Source organism: Poromitra crassiceps (assembly GCF_964638095.1).
Source record: "Poromitra crassiceps genome assembly, chromosome: 7".
Classification (NCBI taxonomy): domain Eukaryota; kingdom Metazoa; phylum Chordata; class Actinopteri; order Beryciformes; family Melamphaidae; genus Poromitra; species Poromitra crassiceps.
Genome location: NC_139628.1, coordinates 55,890,802 through 55,910,034, shown reverse-complemented (window position 1 = coordinate 55,910,034; position 19,233 = coordinate 55,890,802). Strand labels below are relative to the sequence as shown.

General features: G+C 42.5%; 1 protein-coding gene across 1 annotated transcript; it reads left to right on the top strand.

The window, feature by feature from the left end:
- Positions 1–711: 711 nt before the first annotated feature.
- Positions 712–17,889, top strand: nelfa (negative elongation factor complex member A; the record flags this gene model as incomplete). The annotated part of the gene is made up of 11 exons (XM_083639871.1): positions 712–921; positions 1,828–1,999; positions 9,184–9,345; positions 9,688–9,777; positions 11,093–11,220; positions 12,003–12,072; positions 12,271–12,359; positions 14,291–14,402; positions 15,383–15,717; positions 16,476–16,575; positions 17,602–17,889. The coding sequence occupies 11 exons, from the start codon at positions 712–714 to the stop codon at positions 17,784–17,786; spliced, it is 1,653 nt and encodes a 550-aa protein (XP_083495997.1). The 3' UTR covers positions 17,787–17,889.
- Positions 17,890–19,233: the final 1,344 nt, after the last annotated feature.

Here is a 19,233-nt window from a genome sequence, read left to right as displayed (position 1 = left end):
AATCTCCATAATTATTGTACATACTATACTCAAAACGACTTGTTTGACAAATAGAAAATAAAGCTGTGAAAATCTATGTATGTGTGTGTGTGTGTGAACAGCTACAGGTATATGTGTCTGATTAATATATATAGCTTATTGAAAATATGTATGGAAATTATATGAATATATATAGATATAGGTGTGTGTGGGTAGGTGAATAGCTATGCATGTGTCTGATTAAGTAGGCTATATAGTGATTATGTATCTATTGAATAGTAGTAGGCTAGACAAAATCGATGTGTCTGATTATGTATATATTGAAAAGTAGTAGATTGTGAATTCGATAGGAAAAAAACTTAGACAATGAATTGAAAAATGCTAATTATACTATATTATTAACCGATCAGTAGTCTGTTTTTGTAGGTATGAGATGTGTATGTTGTGTGTTATGATGTAAGTGGTATGCACTGTCACTATGTAAAGTCTGTTTTGGGGACCCCAGGAAGAATAGCTGCAGCATTCCTGTAGCTAATGGGGATCTAAGTAAAACATGAAACGCGAAACATTATGTGTATACACATATAATTTTTTTTATTCGAGTGTTAGTTTTAAAGCAATAGACTAGTAATTGCGCAACCCCCCCCCCCCCCCCGTGTGGGTGGGGTCCTGATGATGTTTTCTTAGGTAGCCTGTTAAAATGCCCGAACTCAAAACGCTTCTTTTTCCAAGATGGCGTCGATGAAGGATAGCGACACCGGCCTGTGGCTTCATAATAAACTAGGATCTACCGACGAACTTTGGGCACCTTCCAGTATCGCGTCTCTCCTCACCGTTTCGGTCATCGACAACATACGCCTGTGTTTTTCCAGCCTGTCGCCTCCGGTGAAGCTGAAGCTCTTGCTCGGGATGTTGCATCTTCCTCGGCGGACTGTTGATGAGGTGGGTTGCTATGACTGGTGCTAACCAAGTAGCTTGCCTAGTTGCAGGTAGTGCTAGGTGTCTAGTTAGCAATAGCTAGAGAGCAACGCTAACGTTGTCCCCCGCTCTTAAACAAACCGTGCCATACTCGCTGATGTTAGCTAACGCTAGCTATTATCTCCTGACACTTAACGTTAAGTGGCCCGCACAACCCATCCCAGTAAACTAACGTTATCTAATATTGTTAGCTAGCTTAAGGTGGCTAATGTCCTTAGCTAACGTTATGAGCAGCACAGGCTTATGTTATGGTATCTGCGACTGATTATGAAATAAGATTTCTACCGCCGATCGCTTTTGATGACAACCTTTAAGCTACAAGCTGACGTTAGCAAGACGACAAGCGTTTCACGTACAGAATAGTCCGCAGGTGTTTGCCAGTAGCTACAATGAGCGTCTCTAGTACAGGCATTATGGTGGGACTGGCACACAGTAGATTTAACCAAGCATGTCACCGTTTAGAGGGCGTTACCAGCTCACAGCGGTACCATGGCTACTTTAAAACGCGAGATCTTTACATCGATGCCTTTCATCACGTACGTTATTTTCTGACTGAAACAAACTGACCACACATCATGTTAAAAGTTGTCTGCCAATTGCCATGTTACACATCCTGACCACAATTGGCAGATTAAAATCTCCCACAGTTCCTCTAAACTCATTGTAGTTTTGTTGACTCACCAATGTTATACATCAGGGTGGAGGATCTCTAGCTGTGTTCAATATGCCGATGATCTGGTATAAGATCTGGTATTTTAAAGATCTAATAAAATTTGAAATGAACGTCAACTTATTGGCAATGTCAAGCTTTCATCCATATTAGTAGGAGTAAGTACACATTTCTGGATTGGCCCCACCCTTTGTTGGCAGATGAAGGAGGCTCTCTCGGAGATCATCCAGTTGGCTACGGTGGATTCGGAACCCTGGGTGCTGATGGTAGCCGACATCCTGAAGTCCTTCCCAGAGACGGGCTCGCTCAATCTGGACCTGGAGGAGCAGAACCCAAATGTACAGGACATCCTCGGGGAGCTCCGAGAGAAAGGTATGGAATGTATTGGTGTTTCCTTTATATTAATTGAATTAGTTGTGACCATACACTTGTGACCGCTCCACAACTGCCACTGGAAATTGTCCCCTCACACAGCTTGAAAAATGTTATATTATTAAAATTCATCATCTGACTGGCTGTATTACTCAGCCTGCCTGTTGTATTACTCAGCCTGCCACCCCCCCAAAAAATCACTTTAATTGCAATTATAGCACTATCGTCTGTGCATTATGACTTTACATATCCACATATGAGTCATTCTTATACTGCAATGAATGCATGCTGCAGTTTATCTCTGAATTGGCCCAGAAGCATGCTATGCAATGTTGGTGTGCAGTGAACTTTGCATCCCGGGAAAGAGCAGTGTGGCTCGTCGGTCTCATGGCAGTCCTGATGGCGAAACTAGGAATACAAGAAACCCACATGACCTTTCAAAATCTCACTAGATCAGCTTGTTTGCTGTGCTTACATGGAATTTTAAACCGCAAGAGTTGAATGGAGTTGAATTCTTGTACTCGTGGATTAAAGGTTTGGTAAACCCACTTGTGGTGGATATTTGAATGGTTTCAGTTCTCTAATTTATGCACATATACAGTTGTGTTTCTGAACACAGAGTTGTAAGATGAACACAGAATAAGCAGCCACTTTTTGGTAGTTATTACCAGGATGGGCTACACTGGCTGGCTATTTTGGCCGACTTACACTACTTTTAGATACAATAAAATCTCCAAAGGATTTTGATTACCTGCCAAAGAGCATCAAAGAGTAGATAAATTTGGGATAATTTAGGCTGCAGGGCGAGTATTTGCCATCCTCGTCACTATTTTATGCAGACTGTGTTCTGTGCAGCTATTGTATTTTGCTCTGCGTAAAGAGTTTTGCTTTCACTAATCATGCAGAACCCTAAAATGCTCTATGATTGAAGTAATCTAGGCCTTAGCAACATCATGTAACATGTAACATGTAACATGTGGATCTCATATGAGATGCGCCGGATGTATTTCAATTAGGACTGGGCAATATAATCCATATGGCAATATATCGCGATATTTTATTTCCCGATACTGTATCGATATTATTATTATTATTATTTTTATTTTTTTATTTTTTTGCAGGCCATGCCATGCCAGGCCTCTGCATCTGGTGATTCCCACCCCTAATCGATACTGTATCGATATTTCCCATATCGATGCGTTCAGTAACACACTCAACACTCATTAGTTTTGACTAAATTTGTCCACTAACTTATCAGTATAAAGTGATGTACATATTATTACACTACCTGGGTGGTACACAGTGTGTTGTATCTTTAGCTCTATTATTTAATTTTGAGTAAATTGTCTAGAGTATTGCAATATATCGCAATATGTAATGAAAAATTAAAGGAACCACCGCAACACTGAAAATGACTTACTGATGTTTATTTGTGAACAACGCGTTTCGCGTGCAGCTTCATCAGGTTCACAGAGAATGCAATTAGCACCGACAGGTGAGTTAAATACATTAGGCAGGGTCACATGACCAATTATCACAGTCATCTTTTTTAAAGATACAAGTTACAAAACGAGTTTTTCAAAAGAGTGACATGTATTTACCAATATATCACAATTATGGCAGTTAATTTACATAGTATATCAAATATTTTTGAAGATATTTAAGATTTTTCAAAGGAAAAAATACATTAAGAAAAGTAAAGAGTTAATATTCAGTTACAGAATGAGAACATATTTTTTTAAGACTAAGCATCTGCACTCCTTCTATCACTAAAGGGGGGGAAAAGTGTAATGGGACTTAGTGGCTCGTCTCTTCCTAGGCTCCAGATCACCTGTAGGAAGAGACAAATATTAATATAGGTCACAAAAAACAACTAAAATCTTGCATTTCATTAAGGCCAAAGGGTTCAATGGTGTGTAATTCAAAAATCCAGAAAGCCTCTCGTCTCAGAAGTTGATTGACCAGATTGCCTCCTCTTGGGTTGGGCTGTATTTTTTCTATGCCAACAAACTTGAGGGAAGTGGCTGCACCGTGATTCTTTTCTTTATAGTGTCTGGCAATCGCATAGTCCATGTTACCATTTCTGATAGCAGCTTTATGCTCGGCAATTCTCACTTTAAGATGGCGTTTAGTTTGACCCACATACATGAGGCCACAGGGGCATTTCAAGGCATAAACAACATGGGTGGAAAGACAATTAATAAATTCTTTTATTGCATATTTCTTACCTGAATGTGGATGGTTAAATGACTTGGTGTCAAATGTGTTAGAGCAGTGTGCACATTTTCCACATCTGTAATTACCATATACTTGTTGAGAAAGCCAATTAGTTGGAGTAGGTTCTTTATACATAGAATTAATAACACCATCTCTTACATTTCTGCCTCTTTTAAAACAAAACTGAGGTCTAGAGGATGACAAATGATTTAAACTAGGGTCGCATTCTAAAATACGCCAATGTTTACTTATGATGCGTTTGATTTGTTTAGAAGCAGTTGAATACTCAGACACAAAAGTGACTCCACTTTCAGTCTGTCTAGGGACAGGGTGCAGTAATTCTCCCCTGTCTCGTCTACTGGCTTTTTCAACCGCTTGATCAATAAGTTTTTGCTTGTACCCCCTTTGTTTAAAGCGCTGGGACATTTCTTTAGCTTTGGATTGATAATCCTCCACTTTGCTGCAGATCCTCCTCAGTCTCACAAACTGACCATAAGGGATGTTACTGATCATATGGTCAGGATGGAAACTGGTAGAATGCAGAATGGTGTTTCTGTCAGTTTCTTTTCGATAAATAGATGTATCCAATTTTCTGTTTTCATTGATAGTTATCGAAAGATCCAGGAAATGGATATTTTCACAACTGTATTCCATGGTAAAATGCAAAGTGGGGTGAGTGCTATTTATATAGTCACTAAAAGCCCTAAGTTCATTTACAGAGCCTGCAAACCCCATAATGATGTCATCAATGTACCTTCTGAAAAACAAGATATTGTTAGCAAAAGGATTATTGTTGAAAATATATTTGTCTTCCCATAAACCCATGAACAAATTAGCATAGTTGGGGGCAAATGGTGACCCCATACTAGTACCCTGGCATTGCAAGTAAAATTTATTATCAAACAAAAAAGAATTAGATTTTAAAATGAACTTAGTAAATTCCATAAGTAGTTCCACAGGGAGAGTGTCTTTCTTAGAGTCAAAGTGGAACTCCATGGCTTCTAATCCATCATCATGTGGAATGTTAGTGTATAAACTCTCCACATCGAAGGAAACCAGAAAAGAATTGTCAGGCATGGAGATGTCAGTCAAGGATTGTAGGATGTCTCTGGTGTCCGCCACATATGAAGGTAGTGTCTTTACAATGTCTTTGATAAAGTGGTCTACAAATTGGCTTAAAGGTTCAGACAGCGAATTGTTACTGGCTATAATAGGTCGGCCCGGAGGGTTGTCCATCCTTTTATGTATCTTAGGCAATAAGTAAAAGACAGGTGTGATCGGATATTCTACTTTCAATAAATCATATTGACTTTTCGTAATCCACTTGTCCTTCAGGGCTGTGTTTAAGATGCCATCTCTCTGTTCCTTATACATCTCCACAGGGTTTTGTACTAACAATTTATAAAAGGTGGAATTACTTAGCTGTCTTGAGGCTTCAGTGACATAGTCCTTAGTGTTTTGTATCACCACAGCTCCTCCTTTATCGGCTGGTTTTTATCACAATTTTAGGATTATCATTTAGTTCTTTCAGAGCTTTTCTTTCTAATAGAGTGATGTTACAACTCTTTAGATGGTTTTTTGATTTAATGACCGCTTCAATATCTTTTTCCACCAATTTACTAAAAGTAGCAAGTGTGGGATTGGGTGCACCTGGGGGCATAAAAGTGGATTTTTTCTTAAATTTACTCAAGGGGTCCATTGTTCTTCCAATTACTGTCTCTGATTTACTATGGAAAAAATGTTTCAAATGTAGCTGTCTGAAAAATTTGTAGGACTCAACTTTCAATTTAAAAGCATTCACTCGATTAGTGGGGACAAAGGAAAGTCCGCGCGTCAAAACATTTAATTGAGGGGCAGTCAGAGTATGATCAGAAATGTTAATTACCGATTGAGATTGTTCTGGCTGCTCCGTGTTGTCATCCCGTACAGCTCGGCTTCGTGGGATTGATGTCTCCTCTGCCCCCTCCTTGTTTTCTTGGGCGGCCTCGGCCTCTGGCTCTTCCTCTCCCTAAAAAAGCTCCCTCTGTGGAGGACCTGGAAGACGCGCTCTGCTCCTGGTCGCTCGACCACTCCTCACTTGTCAGGAGAAGCTCCCGGCGCTGTTCTGCACGGCTGTGGTTCCAGCCTCGTCTTGGTGCGCCTCCGCGGCGAGGTTTCTGGATCCGTTGTGTATCCTGTTTCCAGACAGGTGTCCAGTTGTAAACCGTTCCTCTTCTATAATCCTCAGCATCTCGTTCATACTTCTTTATTTTAAAAGCCTTTAGTTCATCTTCAAAACGTGTCAAATCTTCTTTCAATTCAGTTTCCATCGTGGTGAAATTTACAGTGTCCATACCACTCTTTAATGTTGTCTTCAATTCTTGTAACTCAGTCTTTACTTTCAAAGCTTCTTGTGTGGTCTGTTCAATAATCAGTAAAGTCAGGTCTAAGGAGCACTTATTTAAAATCTGTTCCCACCTCTTTTTAAATTCAGGGTCTTGATTGCCCAGTGTGGGTTTCTTATTCATTCTCAGTCCTCTGGGAATTTGTTTGTTGCGCCAGTATTTAGACAGTGCGATACCGTGCCACTTAAGGCGAATATCTTTTTTCTCCAAATATATCAACTTTGATTTTTCATCATTTAAACTCACTGTCGGCGTTTCGCTCTGGCGATCTGGGAGGAGTGGATACTGAGAAATTATATTCTGCGCCTCCTCATCATTAAAGGAGAGGCACTGCGCTTGGTGCTCTAGGCCATCCATTGTGGTCTGTGGCGTGCAGCCAGGGTCAGGGAAACAGCCTGCGATGTTTCCAAAAGTTTATGGTGAAGAGAGGATTCCCATGTGCACAGCCAGTAGAAAAATCAGGTGCTGGTCGGTTGCAGGATAAACATGAAATGAAAAATTAAAGGAACCACCGCAACACTGAAAATGACTTACTGATGTTTATTTGTGAACAACGCGTTTCGCGTGCAGCTTCATCAGGTTCACAGAGAATGCAATTAGCACCGACAGGTGAGTTAAATACATTAGGCAGGGTCACATGACCAATTATCACAGTCATCTTTTTTAAAGATACAAGTTACAAAACGAGTTTTTCAAAAGAGTGACATGTATTTACCAATATATCACAATTATGGCAGTTAATTTACATAGTATATCAAATATTTTTTGAAGATATTTAAGATTTTTCAAAGGAAAAAATACATTAAGAAAAGTAAAGAGTTAATATTCAGTTACAGAATGAGAACATATTTTTTTAAGACTAAGCATCTGCACTCCTTCTATCACTAAAGGGGGGGAAAAGTGTAATGGGACTTAGTGGCTCGTCTCTTCCTAGGCTCCAGATCACCGATTGAGATTGTTCGCAATATGTATTGTATCACAATGTATTGTGATACAATCGTATCGCGACCCATGTATCGTGATACGTATCGTATCGTGAGGTGCTTGCCAATACCCAGCCCTAATTTCAATAGATTAGATTCTACTTTGTTGCAAACTTGTTATGGGTGATTTTGTTGGCATACAGAGAAGCAAACAAAAAGCAGTCATTAGAGCAGTGAAATATGTAATAGCACAGATAGTTACACTACAGTTTGTGTGTGTATCCAGGGCCCGAAATTAACTTTTTGACCCACCGGCCAGTGGCGGGTAGATGGAAAAAATCTACCCGCCAAGCATATTTCTTACCGGCCAAAAAAAAAAAACATTTTTGTGTCACATATATCCATATATATAATTTTTTTTCAGTACATTTCAAGTAGATAAGGTATTCCGTTGAAGAATACACACTTAAATAAGAGGCCAGAGTAAAATTTGAAGCAAATTATTTTAATCTATTGATTGATGAGTGATTAATCAATACATGTCAAGTCAATCTTATCAATACATGGCAAGTCAATCTTGACAATTGACAATGTATTGAAATTGTTGTAAAAAAAAACAACGCAGATAAAAGTAATAACTGCGACAGTCTCAGTGCAGACAGCGCACAACTGGGCTACGCACGTAACTTTCTCTCCCACTCCACACCTGGCACCTGCGTTAGCTCTCCTGCACTCGTTCTCGGCTCCCCTTAGGCTTTATTGGTGGTAAGCATTTTGATTCATCTCCTCATCATACGAGCTCGGCAAAAAAGCGCAAGCGATTGATTCATTGATTGATTCGCCTGATGTAGGCTGTCAATTTAGCAGAGGTTAAAAGATGCTTTTTACCTCCGCTAAATTGACGACTGCATTCCATTCCAGAGTCATGTTTGGTAGCCTATACGGGAGAGCCATGTGAAACAGTCTCACAAAGCACTCGTGTTAGCCAGCTGCGCACCAAAACACACATGATAAATATTATCTCCTCATATATACTGTATCGTACGAGTGTCGGCAACAAGTGCGAGCGATTTATTCATTGATTGATTGGCCCGACGTAGGCTGTCAATTTACCTCCGCTAAATTGACGACTGCATTTCATTCCGGAGTCACGTTTGGTAGCCTATACGGGAGAGCCAGAATGAAACGGCCTCAGCACTCATGTTAGCCGGCTACACACAGTTTTAATATTACATGACGACTATTTTGGGACCCGCCACGTGGCGGACAGACGCCAAACCTAACTCGCCAAACCTAAAATCTGCCCGCCATTGGCGGGTGGCGGGCTCTAATTTCGGGCCCTGTGTGTATCCCTTTAAGACCGCAAAAACCGCGTTAACGCGCTTCGCGGTCTTAAAGGGATACGCACACAAATGAGGGAGATACACGCAAATGCTGCATCAGGTATCAATGGGTTAATCCTTTCCACAGCGGGAAACCAAACTTTTTTGCCAAATAGATTCCAAAAAGTTCACAGGACACTTGCACTATTGTAACTTAAAGAAACCTCAGAACAATGCCTGGCCACACACACACCAAAGTGTCTGGTGGAGTAGACACACTAAGCAAACACAGCAAACCCATCCCGTGAGTCATCTCTCCCCCTCCTCTCCTCCCCCAGTGGGCGAGTGTGAAGCGTCTGCCATGCTGCCGCTGGAGTGCCAGTACCTGAACAAGAGCGCCCTGACCACCTTGGTGGGACCCCTCACGCCCCCCGTCAAACACTTCCAGCTTAAGAGGAAGCCCAAGAGCGCCACCCTCAGGGCAGAGCTGCTACAGAAATGTGAGTTCTCCCCCTACAGATTGTACGCACACCCGACAGGAAGCGACGGGGTCTGACTTCACACCCTACAATGTTTGCGAGTACTGTACTGGGGGAAGTTGACATCTTTTTGGGGCGGCTGTTGACATAGTTGACTTTGTTAGATAGACGTAACAACTGTATAGAGACAGTCAAATAATTTGTGTATTTGTTTATTGGTTTATTTGTAAGTTTGTTCTATTTTTTTTTTTACATTGACAGAGAAGCTTTTGCGTTACCTTATTGCTTGTAATATCCAATTTGAAATAGATGAAATTTTGCAGCTGTTGTGCTTGATTCCCTACTGTGTCGTTCCTATCACAGCCACAGAGACGGCCCAACAGCTGAAGAAGACAGCGGGAGTGCCTTTTCACGCCAAAGGGAGAGGCTTGGTCAAAAAGATCGACACCACTAGTAAGTGTAACACAACAAGAACACACACACACACACACACAAGCTGCTTTTTTGTGTCCATTTTTCATTTCAAATTAGCATCAATTCCTCATCATTCATTATCTAGTAGGGCTGTGCCGATTCACTTATCTCCCGATTCGATACTATCACGATACTTTGGTGCCGATTCGATATATATTGCGATTCACGATTATTGCGATTCTACGATTATTGCGATTCGATATTACGATTTATTGCGATTTTTGTTTATTTTTTTCTTTTATTTTTTCAGTTTGTTTGCTTTTTTACACTAGATTAGAACATGGGAAAAGTTGAATCATACACTAGAGACTGTATATTATATATCATGAGTAGGGCTGGGCGATATAGTTAAAAACAGGGGCGGACTGGGATCATAATTCAGGCCGGGCATTAGATACCAAGCAGGCCAGGCCGATATGGGCCAACGCGCGTGAAATTTGGGCCGTTTGAAGCCAGATTTGGGTCCAATTTTACAATGAGATGCACCCACTTTAACCCTGAAGTGTAATTATTACTTCAGACTAACTAATAAAGTAATAAAACCACTAGTAAACCAGTAGGCGGCGCCTGGCCTGCTGTTCAGTGAGTGGCCTGACTGCAAGCACCCAAAAAAAAAAAAAAAAAAAAAAAAAATTTTTTTTTTTTTTTCTTTTTTTTTTAATTTGCGATTATCGATTCTGGAATAAAAGATCGATCCAAAAAATCGTGACATTAAAAATCGCGATACTTAGGTGAATCGATTTTTTCCCCCACCCCTATTATCTAGGTCAGTGGTTCCCAACCTTGGGGTCGCGACCCCAAGGTCGCATATTCCAATGGGCTCGCCTGAAATTGTTGTATTATTATTATTGTTTTGTTGTTGTTAGTTAAGTTAAGTTGTTAAGTTATTACTAAGTTAGTTTAAAGTTTAAAGTCAGAATTCTGAGATTACAGTCAAAATTCCAAGTTTACAGTCAGAATGCTGACTTTAATCCCAGAAGAGAATAAAGTCAGAATGCTGAGATTAAAGTCAGAACTGATGTCATCACTGATGTCACTTGAGAAATTGTGATGTCATCAGTGAGTGACATCTTCAGTGTCACTCGAGCAGTAACAATCTTACCTAGGTGTTCTAAAGTTCCCCGCTACCGTTTAAAAAGTAAAGTAGCAGACATTGTTTTTTCATTTTAAACTGTGATCAAATATTTTGAGAATAACGTATCCCTTCTTTCAAATGGTCGATGAAGAAACTCTTAACTGCTGACTTCCGTCTCTGTTGCTGAGAGCTGACGGTGTTCCTGTTTCCATTTTGCAGCACCTCTCAAGGGGATCCCCAAGGCCCCGTTCCGCAGCCCCACCACCCCCAGCATGTTCAGCCCCCCCAGTAACCGCACCCCCATCGCCCCCGCCAGGACGCCCCTGCGCAAAGAGAGGGGGGTCAAGGTAATGTGGTACTGACAAAACTGTTGTCTAGCACAGTGATTCGCAACCCCAAAGATTGGGGATTCACATTTTTATTTCCAAAATGATCAAAACAATATTCCAAGTAATTTCATATAGGCCCAATTTGAAAATAAAACGTACGCACCGTGCAACTAGTCCCCCCCCCCCGTGGCAGGTGTCAACTTACACTACTCTGTGAAGAGGTCACGTTTACGCATGTCAAGAATGGCACAAAACAGTTACTGTCGCTCCAGATCCAGGTTTAGAGGATACCGGTGTTTTGTATAGATTGACACATCACAGATCCACTCCAGCCTCCTGATCCAGGTTTAGAGGAGACCGGTGTTTTGTATAGATTGACACATCACAGATCCACTCCAGCCAGGCGATCCTCCTGACCATTCAATGAAGTTAACCCATCTACAGCAGCACCAGAGCACCAAACAAACACTCAGGAGGTGTTGGTAAAACTTGACAACTTTTTCAATTGAAAACTGTTAGAATTGTGTTAAAGGAGAGTCGTTCAAATGATTTTAATTCAATGAGTTGTTTGATACTAAAAGTTGAATATGACTTTAATAGAACAAATGTCGTATGAGCGAGGCGGGTACTACTACTGGCATGGCACTCAAGGGGTACATAAGAGAAAAACGCTTTGGGAACCACTGGCAAACGTGTTTGATCCCACATCAAGGTTATTTGGATCTCCTTTTTTTTCTTTCTTATCGCAGAGCAGCTCAAACTCATTTCTAATAGAATCATTTTGTTGTTTGCTGTTTCAGCTGTTGGACATCTCAGAGCTGGACATGGTCGGAGCCGGAAGAGAGGCTAAGAGGAGAAGAAAGACTTTGGGTAATTATTGTTTATTCACCCCTCTCGTAACCCATTGATACCTGATGCAGCATTTGTGTGTATATCCCTCATTTGTGTGTGTATCCCTTTAAGACCGCGAACCGCGTGACGCGGTCTTAAAGGGATACACACACAAATGCTTGTGTGAATAAAATGTGTGGTTATTTCGAGGCTCATATGATGTCTCCTCTGCTTTAGAAACGGAGGCTGGAGAGAAAGCAGCCAAAGAGGAAGCTGTGGTGGAGAACGCCACACCCGACTACGCTGCTGGCCTCGTCTCTGCACAGGTACTTCTGTTCATCTCTTTCTGTGCATCTCCCCTGTCACCCTGTCACCCTGTCACTTTCTGCTTTCTAACACTTTCTGGTCTGTTTCTTTTCTTTCCTCTCACTCACCTCCATCTTTCTGTGTCACTCTCTCTCTCTCTCTCTCTCTCTCACCCTCGCACACAGTATCTCACTGTGTCACTCTCTCTCACCTTCGCACTAGAGCTGTGAATCTTCACTGGCCTCACGATAGGGCTGGGCGATAAAACGATGTCGAAAATTTTCACGAAAAAAACGGCCACGATAACGATGATAAATTTATGAGCTGTAATTTCGATTAAAAATATTTTCAGTGTTGCGTTCAAAACCCCTCAGAAACATGACCGCAGCTTAGCACAGCAATGCTTATTGTGAATAACGTGTCGTTTTTGGGGGGTATTTGAAGGCAACACTGAGTGGAACCAATGGCATCAATGGAAAATAAACCATGTGATGCACGCGTTTGCGGAAGAATCCCTTCTGCTCAGAGCCTCGCAGTCGGCTGGCTGAGTTGAGTTGCTGTTACTAACCAGTTAGAGCCTGGCCTGGCAAGAGTAACATAAACAGATGGAATTGATTTGTACACGGGAGATAAAGCTGCAGCAGACAGTAGTTCTGGTTATGGGTAGCGGTAGCTGGCTGTCATGAATGCTATCAAATTAGCATCTACATCGCGTTAGCTAACGCTAACGTTAGCTTACGCGCTAACGTTAATATCTTCATACTTGACAATCTTGCTAACGTTATGCTATCTGTTAGACCATCTATAGCAGCTATCCGAATAACATTACACATCTGTCGTTTAAACAGTCTTTGCTTCCTTTATCAAACCAACAGCAGCTAACTATAGCTGCATAATCAACACCTAGCCTTGGACCAAGACGTTCATTGCATTAATTTAATGCAATGGACGTAATTAATGCAATTATGCATTATGTTGTTTTAATGATTAAAACAACATAATGCAATACACACAACAGAATAAGCACACCAAAGACCAGTGGTATAAGGGAAAACAAGTAACAAGCATAGAACAATTATAATAAGATGAAAATGCAAATGGATCAAGTTACATTAAAAAGCCATAAGTGAATAGTATGGACAAACAGATGACTAAATAAAGGGTTATCATTTAATGACAACAATAGCCATTGAGCTGCATTGAGCCTCTCTCATGAGAATACTTTGAATTGAATTCAACTTAATTGTAACCGGTCAGAGATTAATAGAGTCGTATCTTATACATTCTATATCGCTCTGCATTGAATTTTAATTGTGCCCCTAAAATTCTTCATGTGCTTTTTATGTGCAATTAGTATTATTGATAAATTTATATCGTGATAAATATCGACATCGATCGATATAAGAAAACATATCGTGATAAAAAAAATTGCCATATCGCCCAGGCCTACCTCACGATTCGCTTCGATTACGATTCAGAGGGTTACGATTCGATTCGATTACGATTATCGATGCATCTCGATGCATCTTAAATCGATGCATCACTTTTTTCCGCAATACATGATTTATTTTTTCTCACTTTCTTTTTTCTCACTGTGTGGCTACTTTTAAAATAAAAGTGCATTTGGAATTGCATTGTATTATGACCCATAATTAAAATAAACAACTGCATGTACATTTATTTTTTATTTTTATAATCGATTTTTGACATTTGTGAATCGATGCAGAATCGTGCACGTCCGCATCGCGATGCATCTTATAATCGATTATTTTTGACACCCCTACCTCGCACACAGTATCTCACTGTCACTCTCTCTCTCTCGCACACAGTATCTCACTGTGTCACTCTCTCTCTCACCCTCGCACACAGTATCTCACTGTGTCACTCTCTCTCTCTCACCCTCACACACAGTATCTCACTGTCACTCTCTCTCTCATGCTTTGTGTTTCAGAAACTGGGGGCGTTGAACAACGAGAGCGCCCTCCCATCAACCAGCTACCTACCGGCCACGCCCAGCATGGTGCCCTCCTCCTCCTACATTCCCAGCTCGGAGGCACAGCCAGGTTAGAAGAGCCGAGAAGGCCTTTTATTGTCCGTGCACACAGACATCTGTCTTGCATCCAGTGCCCACAAGTACTTTCCTTGACAGACAACTCCTTCAGCCAATCAGCATAGCCAAATCCACTCCTTCAGCCAATCAGCATCGGATCCCGTCAAATCCAAATTCAGTCGGGAAGAACGGCGAAAACGTCTTTTCTGCTGAGAAACGCCCCTGATACATACTTCCTGTTCTTGTTTAATTGTTGTTATTGGATCTATTTCTGCAATAACTGCACTTACGGCCGTGTAAACTCTACGAAACGTTGACGTTACTGCTCGTTTCTTCGGGAGCCGCGGAGTCGTGGGAGCAGCCATTACTGTTTGGCCAGCTGCGTCCCTGATTGGCCGCTTACGTTGTCAACTATGAGGCAGGTCCCCGATTGGCCCGTGCACTTTGTAATTTCTGTAAACCCCACCCCCCCCACCCCCTGGAGGCCGGACGGCCGCATTAACAAAATAATTCCCTGTCTTGATGCTAGGACAGCTTCAATACACCTAATGACCAGCAGGGTGTCGTAGTGATGAATGAAACTGTCCTTCAGCCAGCCAGGTGTTCTGGATCTGATCTGGAACTGCCTCCAGCCAATGGATATTCCTGATATGAGTTTCTAGTGTTTTTTTCCCCTCACACCTGTTTGTCTGCTATTGTGGGAAACTGAACACTGAATACATAATACAAGGCTTTTGTGAGTGACACAATAATCAAATAGTATGGCAGGAATAGCTAAGCATTTTGATTTATTGGAGTTGGTAGCAGGATTTCAGTCAGTTCACTTACTATAAAGGCAAAATAAAGGATCTGATCAATTTTTAATTAAGACATCAACACTGATAGAATATTATCATTGTCCAATCAATGCTATTCCCTGTGGAAGGAAAATATTCCTATGGGTATATCCAAAGAGCATCACATCAGTCTCCCCTCCCCCCCCCCCCCTCCCAGCCAACGCAGGCGGTTCAGGTCGGGACGCGCTGCAGGCGGCCCGTCAGCCGGAGGAGTCGGCCACAGCGGGCGGCGGGGGCGGAGCCGCAGCCACCTTGCCGGGCGGCTACAAACAGAGGACGCCCATGTACAACGCCAGCACCACAGCCAGCCCGGCCACGCCCACCTCGCCCAGCACGCCCGCCTCCACGCCCGCCAGCAACGGGCCGCCGGCCGCCGCCACGGCCAGCCAGCCCGAGACCCCCGCCCAGCCCCCCAGCACGCCGCAGACCCCCACCCCCGCGCCCGCCCCCACACCACCGCAGCCCCAGCCCAAAAAGAACCTGTCACTCACGGTAAGCTCACCACCGGAGGGAGATGCTGCTGTTCTTATAGTTTTCTCTATTCCGTTCCACTCAAGCTTATTATGTCTGTTTAACGATATACTTTGAAATATCACAGACTCATTTCTAGCGTGCTCGCTCACATCCTCAACTGCACATGCGCAAGTTGAGCAATCGTGCTCCGCGCGGGCCTTGTTATAGTAGTGAGATATCTTTTTGGTTATATGTACTTTTCTGAAAAAATATCTAAGATTATTATTACATTGGTCTATTTGTTATCTGTGTATAATCCATGTGTACAGGGTCTGTAGTATTTGTCTTTGATGGATCGATCAATAAGAGTGACCCTCCACTCTGGACTATTTGAGATCATAGAATTTCAATACCTTGGTTACATACGGTCTTGGAGATAGTCACATTTCAACACCTTGGTTACATACGCTCTTTGGTGTTTGCCTGTTCTCATACGTTGTTCCTGCTGGCCACCATACACTCACTTGGGGATCAAAGCAAAAACAATGGCTCTGTATCAACCAGGCTCCTGATTGGCTGCCGCTGCGCTATAAACCTCATATGACATTTCTGGGACAAAATATATTTCTATTAAAACATACTTATATTATATTCTTGGCAGGTCATTTTTTTCCCTGTGTCTTTTGGACACGGCATTTTACAGTTTTTTCTTCTGAACAACTGTTGGTGTCAGTGTCAGAGAAATGTAATGTTGTATTGAAGCTAAACCCTCTGCAATAATGCTGTCTGCTCCCCAGAGAGACCAGATGTACGCGGCGCAGGAGATGTTCAAGACGGCCAACAAGGTCACCAGGCCAGAGAAGGCCCTCATCCTGGGCTTCATGGCTGGATCCAGAGGTACTACTGTAGCCGTCTCACCAGCTGCCTGATCAAAACCATCTGATCTCCTTTTTTGGGGGTTGATTTATTCTCGTTACAGTTCAAAAGCGAGCAATACAGGTGCATGTGCTCATCCTGACACCTCTCTCTTACTCAGGTAAAAAAAAAAAACATGTCCCTTCCCAGTGCATCACCTGACTACACACCTGCTACCTTTATCCTACCCAACAAGTGCTTCCTGGTGCTCAGACAAACAAATACAAAAATGACAGATAATAATAATGCAATAATCATACTAATATAATAGTTCCTATATTTATGTATTGCTGTTAGGATGTTCACAAGCAAGGATGGGTTTTTTTTACGCAGTGTAGATGCTTCTATAAGAGACGTGTGTCCGGCACCCAGAGCCCGTTTCAGCTTTTTAGTTTTTAGCTCAGAATTCAAAATCAGAAAACAAGAATTGACCTGTCGAGCATGTTCTTGTATACTCATAGTTTGAGACTTTCTTCATATCACAGTTAAACCCTTAAAGAGCACATGCAACATTTGATCCTATGACTCCAGTTCATTTCACCTCAGATAAGACAGGACACTGCTTTCAAGGCGGAAATTTAGCTCGATTTGCTAGAAAGTTGAACATTTCAGTGTTTCACCAACTAGTGTGCTGCTTGATGACATCACTAGAGGGGCTGTACAGTACAGTCGTAAGCATTTTGAACGTTTTGATTTATCCAAACAACCACAATCCAAGTCAGGAAACAACAGCAGTTGTATTAAAAATACTAATACCAACACTTAACTAGCCTGTACCTCACTGTACTGTACAGCCACCCTTGTGATGTCATCAAGCAGCGCCCCAGTTTGGCGAAAAGGTGAAATCTTGTTCATCTTTCTAGCAAATCTAGGTAAATGTTCGACTTGACAGCAGTGTCCTGTCTTTTTTTTTAGGTGAAATGCAAATGAACTAGTCATATGATTACATATTTCATGTCCTCGGCCCGGTCCGGTCCTGACCCGCTCTCGGCCCTCTTGTCTCTGCAGAGAACCCGTGCCCGGAGCAGGGGGACATCATCCAGATCAAGCTGAGCGAACACACGGAGGTCCTGCCCAAGGCGGATGGCACCGGCAGCACCACCATGCTGGTGGACACCGTGTTCGAAATGAACTACTCCACAGGACAGTGGACCCGCCTGAAGAAATACAAACCAATCACCAACACGTCCTGAGGCGGCGAGGGGCGGGGACACGCAAACACAGACACACCCCCTACACACCCAAAACAACATGTTTACATGCATACTTGGCATTTGCATACACACGTGGGCCAAACCAAGCACTGGGGGAGGGGGGGAGGGGAGGGCGGGTTTACTGGGGGCGGAGAGGGTGTTGAGATCCTCCCTCTTAAAAGTTCCTGCACCGCCAAAACGCAGGACTCTTCAAGACTCTGTTTTTTTTTCTCAATTGTTTCCCCTCCCCGTTTTATTATTATTATATATTTTTTTGTTTTCAAGTACCCCCCCCTGATTCCTGAATGTTGTTCTGGTCCGGAGGTCTGAACACGTTGGTCAGAGTCTGTCTGAGCAGAGATACATCGCTCTCACAGCACGCACCTTTTTCAACATGGTGTAACTCCAGTCCCGAGGTACAAGCGATGTGCAGCGCGTGTCCGGAGAGGAGAAAGACCAGCCGCTCCCCGTTTTTCTGTCTGAACGTGACCTTTTGCAGCTTATTCTTGTACATTTCAGATTCGTGACAAACATAAAAGAAGAGAAACAATGACATACTCATAAAAAAAGACTGGGGGGGGGGGGGGGGGGGGGGGGGACCTTCTGGAAGATGTTTAATTTTTTCATCTTGTTTCAAAAAGAAGGGAAGAAAATAAAGCGAAAATAGACTCCCGGGTGCCGTTTCTCTTCTCTCTTCAAGTTTGTTTCAGGATGATTCAGCCCCGCCCCCCTTTCAAGTTTGTTTTTGGGACACAACACTGAGGTCAGAGGTCAACTGTTTTTGTGTGCGTTTTTCTTCTATAATTTCCTGCTTTTTGTGTTGTACTGAGCATGCCTCTTGTCTTCCCCTACCTCCTGATGCATTTACACTGTTGTGTGAAATAATCAAATTCAGACCAATGTCATTTCTGTTTCGTTGAAGGTTTGTTTTTTCTTCCCATTCGTACTGACTACATACATTCAGCAGAATTCAGCGAGGCTTTTCAATGTCACAGTCAACTTTAGCCCCAACATACCTGAGCTGTACTTTGTATATATACCGGTAATATATACATGTGCAGTATTTAGGGTCACATAGCGTTCCAATAGGCAATAGGGGGGACGGCTGTTCAAAACGCTCTCCTACCCGTCTCCGACGTCCGATTGCAGATCCAAAGATATGACAGTCCTCCTACGGAAGCCAGTAATTTAGCCGGGGCGGTTAAAATGATACTGCTGCGTGAAACAACCGTTTAAAAGCAGTCTTTCCACAGCCTGTGCTGAATTTAGGAGGAGAAGCTTCTTAGTGCCGACGGGAACCTTGGGAGTTTTGAGTATTTCATGACATGTTTTGCTTCCCAGGTGCGCTGGATTTGATGATTTGATCACTGAGCCGCCGTCTCCGTGTGACTGCATGTGTTGTTTGCTCGCCGCGTGCAAGCGGTGCACCATGATAGTGAGATCAAAC